The sequence below is a fragment of the Chamaea fasciata genome, unplaced genomic scaffold (genome assembly GCF_029207755.1).
Source record: "Chamaea fasciata isolate MVZ Bird 193981 ecotype frontalis unplaced genomic scaffold, bChaFas1.0.hap1 SCAF_1108, whole genome shotgun sequence".
NCBI classification, from domain to species: Eukaryota; Metazoa; Chordata; class Aves; order Passeriformes; family Sylviidae; genus Chamaea; species Chamaea fasciata.
In genome coordinates, this window is record NW_027095193.1 from 24,307 (window position 1) to 30,377 (window position 6,071).

At 50.4% G+C, this 6,071-nt stretch overlaps 1 protein-coding gene across 1 annotated transcript; it reads right to left on the reverse strand.

Moving 5' to 3' along the window:
* Positions 1-92: 92 nt before the first annotated feature.
* Positions 93-6,065, reverse strand: LOC136284560 (rho guanine nucleotide exchange factor 11-like). The gene is made up of 6 exons (XM_066174912.1): positions 5,828-6,065; positions 4,506-4,698; positions 3,440-3,457; positions 2,924-2,971; positions 1,006-1,241; positions 93-366 (listed from the first exon to the last, which is right to left on the reverse strand). Exons 2-6 carry the CDS (start codon positions 4,586-4,588, stop codon positions 311-313), a joined length of 441 nt encoding a protein of 146 aa, XP_066031009.1. The 5' UTR covers positions 4,589-4,698; positions 5,828-6,065; the 3' UTR covers positions 93-310.
* Between the last annotated feature and the right edge of the window lie 6 nt (positions 6,066-6,071).

The following is a 6,071-nucleotide window of genomic DNA, read 5'->3' on the forward strand; positions in this document are numbered from 1 at the left end:
CCAGAACCCGCAGGATGCGCAGGTGGAGAACTCGACGCCTGAACAGCTCTGGGGACAGCAATTAACCCGCTAATTAATAATGGGGACGTTAATGAGGGCACTGGGGACATTTGGGGACATTTGGGGACATTTGGGGACATTTGGGGTCACAGGTCCAGAACCCGCAGGATGCGCAGGTGGGAGAACTCGACGCTGAACAGCTCTGGGGACAGCAATTAACCCGCTAATTAATAATGGGGACGTTAATGAGGGCACTGGGGACATTTGGGGACATTTGGGGACATTTGGGGACATTTGGGGACATTTGGGGTCACAGGGACAGAACCCGCAGGACGCGCAGGTGGGAGAACTCGGTGCTGAACAGCTCTGGGGACACCAATTAACCCGCTAATTAATAATGGGGACCGTTAATGAGGACACTGGGGACGTCCTGGGGACATCCCTGGGAATGAGACCCCAAATCCGGGAAAATCCCCGGAGTTTCCCCCAGATCTGGGAATGAGCGCCGAAGGACGAGTCCCCAGCTGTCAGGGGTGGAACCCCAAAGCCCCGGAATTCCCAGAGATTCCCGGATTTTTCCTCCCCCCAAACCCCTGGAATGTCCCGGAATTCCCACTCTTTTCTCCCCAAAATTCCCGGAATTCCTTCCCCCAATGCCCCAAAATACCTGGACTTTCCTCCCCCAAAGCCCCAAAATTCCTGGAATTCCTTCCCCCAAAGCCCCAAAATTCCCGGATTTTCCTCCCCCCAAACCCCTGGAATGTCCCGGAATTCCCACTCTTTTCTCCCCAAATTCCTGGAATTCCTTCCCCAAACTCCCAAAATTCCCGGGTTTTCCTCCCCCAAAGCCCCAAAATTCCCAGATTTTCCTCCCCCAAACTCGCCAAAATTCCCCAGATTTTCCTCCCCCAAACCCCCAAAAACTCCCGGGTTTTCCTCCCCCAAAGCGCCGAAACAGCCCCGCATGTCCCAGAATTCCGGGAATTTCCCGGAATTCCCGCTCACCGTTGATGACCTCCTGCCGATCCACCTCCCTGGGGGACAGGTTGGCCACCAGCTCCCGGCTCACCGAGTGCTGCCAGCTCTGGGAATTGCCCTGGAAATTGCTCTGGGAATTGCCCTGGGAATTGCCCTGGGATTCGGGATCCGCGTCCAGGTCGAGGCCGGAGCTTTGCTCGTCCTCCAGGAGGTGAGGGAGGAAAGGGTCGGCCCCGAAACCCAGGCTGGGAGAGTCCACGCTCCTGGAAAAACCGGGAAAAGTGGGAATAAAGCGGGAGATTGGTGGGGGGGAAGGTGGGGGGGAGTGGAGGAAAAAAAGGGGAAAAAGTGGGGGAGAATGAGGGAAAAAATTGGGGGAAAAGGAGGGAAAAAATTGGGGGAAAAGGAGGGGAAAAATTGGGGGAAAAGGAGGAAAAATTGTGGGAAAATGAGGGAAAAAATTGGGGGAAAATGAGGGAAAAAATTGGGGGAAATGAGGGAAAAAATTGGGGGAAAAGGAGGGAAAAAATTGGGGGAAAATGAGGAAAAAATTGGGGGAAAATGAGGAAAAAATTGGGGGAAAAGGAGGGAAAAAATTGGGGGAAAAGGAGGGAAAAAATTGGGGGAAATGAGGGAAAAAATTGGGGGAAAAGGAGGGAAAAAATTGGGGGGAAATGAGGAAAAAATTGGGGGAAAAGGAGGGAAAAAATTGGGGGGAAAATGAGGGAAAAAATTGGGGGAAATGAGGGAAAAAATTGGGGGAAAAGGAGGGAAAAAATTGGGGGAAAATGAGGAAAAAATTGGGGGAAAATGAGGAAAAAATTGGGGGAAAAGGAGGGAAAAAATTGGGGGAAAAGGAGGGAAAAAATTGGGGGAAAAGGAGGGAAAAAATTGGGGGAAATGAGGGAAAAAATTGGGGGAAAAGGAGGGAAAAATTGGGGGGAAATGAGGGAAACAATTGGGGGAGAATGAGGGAAAAAATTAGGGGAGAATGAGGGAAAAACGTGGAAAAACCAGAGGGGAAATACGGAGGATGAACCCTGAAACCCGGGCTGGGAGAGTCCACGCTCCTGGAAAAACCGGGAAAAGTGGGAATAAAGCGGGAGATGGTGGGGGGAAGGTGGGGGGGAGTGGAGGAAAAAAAGGTGGAAAAATTGGGGGAAAAGGAGGGAAAAAATTGGGGGAAAAGGAGGGAAAAAATTGGGGGAAAAGGAGGGGAAAAATTGGGGGAAAAGGAGGGGAAAAATTGGGGGGAAATGAGGGAAAAAATTGGGGAGAATGAGGGAAAAAATTAGGGGAGAATGAGGGAAAAAACGTGGAAAAACCAGAGGGGAAATACGGAGGATGAACCCTGAAACCCGGGCTGGGAGAGTCCACGCTCCTGGAAAAACCAGGAAAAGTGGGAAAATTTGGGAAATATTAGAAGGAAAAATTGGGGGAAGTAGAGGGAAAAGTTGGGGGGAACGAAGGAAAGGAAAGGGGAAGGAATTGAGATGAATTGGGGGAAATTTGGGGGGGAAAAGGGAAAAAGGGGGAAAAAAACCTGGGGGGAAAAGGAGGAAAAAATTGGGGGAAAAGGGAAAAAAAGGAGGAAAAATTGAGGGAAAAATTGGGGGAGAAAAATTGGGGAAAAAGGGAAAAATTGGGGGGAAAAATTGGGGAAAAAGGGAAAAATTGGGGGGGGAAAATTGGGGAAAAAATGGGAAAAATTGGGGGGGAAAAATGGAGAAAAAGGGAAAAATTGGGGGAGAAAAATGGGGGAAAAAGGGAAAAATTGGGGGGAAAAATGGGGAAAAAATGGGAAAAAGAAGAGAAAAAAAGAGGGAAAACGGGGAAAAAACTTGGGAAAAAAGGGGGGGGAGGGAAAAAAAGGGGGAAATCGGGAAGAAAACGGGGAAAAAACCAGGAAAATTTGGGTTGGGAATTCCGGGGGGGGGTGACTCACCTGCGCCCCATCTTTGGCGTGTAGGGGGGGGTGGGATTTTCCAGGGATCTGGGAAAAGGAAGGAAAAATCATCCCCAAAATTCCCGATTTTCCCTGCCCTCCCTGCCCTCTCCTAAAAATCCTCAGGGAATTGGGGATTTCCCAGCCCCCAAATCCTGCTGGTTTTCCCAGGGATTTTTATTTTTCCCTGATTTTTGTGGATGGTAAAAGATCCCTCCCCTCCCCTCCCCCCTGGGATTTTGGGGAAAAACCCTCAGATTTTGGGGAAAAACTCGGGATTTGGGGCAAAATCCTGGGATTGAGGGGGAGAAAAACTCAAGGATGGCGGCAGGAATCCCAGGAATTCCAGGGGGAAATCCCAGGATTTAGGGGGGAAAAAAATCCCAACTTCCCGAATCCCAAACGTCCCCTCAGCCCAACCTTCCCAAATTCCATCCCAAACCCCTCCGTGGACCCAAAATTCAGGATGAGAACTCCGGAATTCCCGAAATTCCTGGAATTTTGGGAATTCTGCACCTGTTGGAGAGGCTGGAGGCACCAAATCCTTCCCGAAAACCCCGAATCCCCAAATTCCCCCTGATCCCAATTTCCCCGATTTCCATCCCACGGACCCAAAACCCGAGACGAGACCTCGGGAATTTGGGGAATTTGGGGAATTTTGGGAATTTGGGGAATTCGGGGAATTTGGGGAATTCGGGGACTTTTGGGGAATTTGGGGAATTTGGGGAATTTTGGGAATTTGGGGGAATTTTGGGACTTTTGGGAATTTGGGGACTTTTGGGACTTTGGGGAATTTGGGAATTCCGGGAATTTGGGGACTTCTGGGAATTTGGGGAATTTTGGGACTTTGGGAATTCGGGGAAATTTTGGGAATTTGGGGACTTCTGGGAATTTGGGGAACTTGGGGAATTTTGGGGAATTTGGGGACTTTTGGGAATTCGGGGAATTTGGGGAATTTGGGGAATTTGGGAATTTGGGGGAATTTGGGGAATTTTGGGACTTTTGGGAATTTGGGGAATTTGGGGAATTTGGGGAATTTGGGGAATTTTGGGAATTTGGGGAATTTGGGGACTTTGGGGAATTCGGGGAATTTGGGGGAACTTGGGAATTCGGGGACTTTTGGGAATTTTGGGGAATTTGGGGAATTTTGGGAATTTGGGGGAATTTTGGGGAACTCGGGGACTTTTGGAATTCGGGGAATTTGGGGAATTTTGGAATTCGGGGAATTTGGGGAATTTGGGGAATTCGGGGAATTTTGAGAATTTGGGGACTTTTGGGAATTTGGGGTGGGGACTTTTGGGAATTTTGGGAATTTGGGGAATTTTGGGACTTTTGGGAATTTGGGGACTTCTGGGAATTTGGGGAATTTGGGGACTTTTGGGAATTCAGGGAATTTGGGGAATTTTGGGAATTTGGGAATTCCGGGGAATTTGGGGAATTCGGGGAATTTGGGAATTTGGGGAACTTGGGGAATTTTGGGGAATTTGGGGAACTTGGGGAATTTTGGGAATTTTGGGACTTTTGGGACTTTTGGGAATTCCGGGAACCGGGGGATCTCCCCACCTGTTGGAGAGGGCTGGAGGCGGAGGAGGAGGCGGAGTGCAGGCGGGGGGTGTCGCTGGGGCTGTTGGAATTCCCGGAATTCCCGGCGTTCCCGGCGTCCATGTCCACGTCGCTGCGGGGAGCGGGGAACCAGCTCCGACCTCCGGGAGCGCCGCAGCTCCTCCCGCCCCTTCAGGCTCTCCGAGCGGCCCAGGCGCACCTCGCACCGGCAGCTGCCGGGAAAACCGGCCAGGTTTGGGAACCGCGGGCGGAAAACGACCAACAAACCCCGAGATTCCGGCCAAAAACCGCAAAAAAAATCCGGGAATCGGGGTAAAAAAACCGGGAAATTCCGGCGGAAATCTGGGGCGGTTACGGGAAGAGGAGAAAGAGAGAGAAAGTCGCCGAGGTTTGCGGCAAAAGGAATCGCGGGAGTTCCGGTCAAAAATCCGGGGAATTGCGGCAAAAGAATCCGGCGGTTTAGGGGGAAAAGTCGGGATTTGAAGGAAAAAAAGTCCTGGGATTTTAGAGGAAAGAACTCGAGAATTGCCGGAGATGAGAGGAGAAATCCCAGGATTTAGGGGCAGAAGAGACGGGAATTCCGGCAAAAATCCCGCCGTTTGTGGCAAAAAAAATCCCAGGAATTGCGGTGAAAATCCCGAGGATTCAGGGCAGAAATTCCAGGAATTACGGTAAAAATCCCAAGGATTCAGGGCGGAAATCCCAGGATTTAGGTGGGAAAAATGGGATTTAGGGGGAAAAAATGGGAATTCCGGCAAAAATCCCGCGATTTGTGGCAAAAAAATCTCAGGAATTACGGTAAAAAATCCCAAGGATTCAGGGCAGAAATTCCAGGATTTAGGTGGGAAAAATGGGATTTAGGGGGGAAAAATGGGAATTCCGGCAAAAAATCCCAGGATTTATGCCAAGAAATCCCTGGGATTTAGGGGTAGAAATCCCAGGAATTCTGGTAAAAACTGTGGAATTCAGAGGAAACAAGTTCTGGGGATTAGAGGGAAAAAACCCCGTGAATTACAGGGAGAATTCTGGAATTGGGAGAGAAATCCCAGGATTCAGGGGAAAACCAGAATTTGAGTCACAAATCCAAAGGTTTGGGGTAAAAACCGCGAATTCGGAGAAAAAAATTTCCTGGGATTCCAGGGGGAAAAAAAAAAATTGGGAAATACAGGAAAAAAATCCGTCAGGGAAAAAAAAAAACCAGAATACGGACAAAAACGATCCCGGAATTGAGAGCAAAACTCCCGGGATTTGGGGGAGAACCCCGAGACTGCGGAGGGAAACGGCGCGACGGGAGCGCTGAGAATTCCCGGAGGGCGGAATTCCCGGAATTCGGGAGGGCACCTGTCGGATTCCAGCAGCTCCTCGGGAATGCTGCCGGTGGGAGAGACGCTGCGAGCCGAGCTCGGGCAGCTCCCCGCCGCTGCTCTCAAAGTGCTGGATCATGGTCCGACGTTCCCCGGCTTCACTGCTGGCAAAGATCCCCAAATTCTCGTCAATTCCCGTCCCAAATCCCGGAATTCCCGTCCCAAATCCCGGAATTCCCGTCCCAAATCCGGAATTCCCGTCCTAAATCCCAAAATTCCCG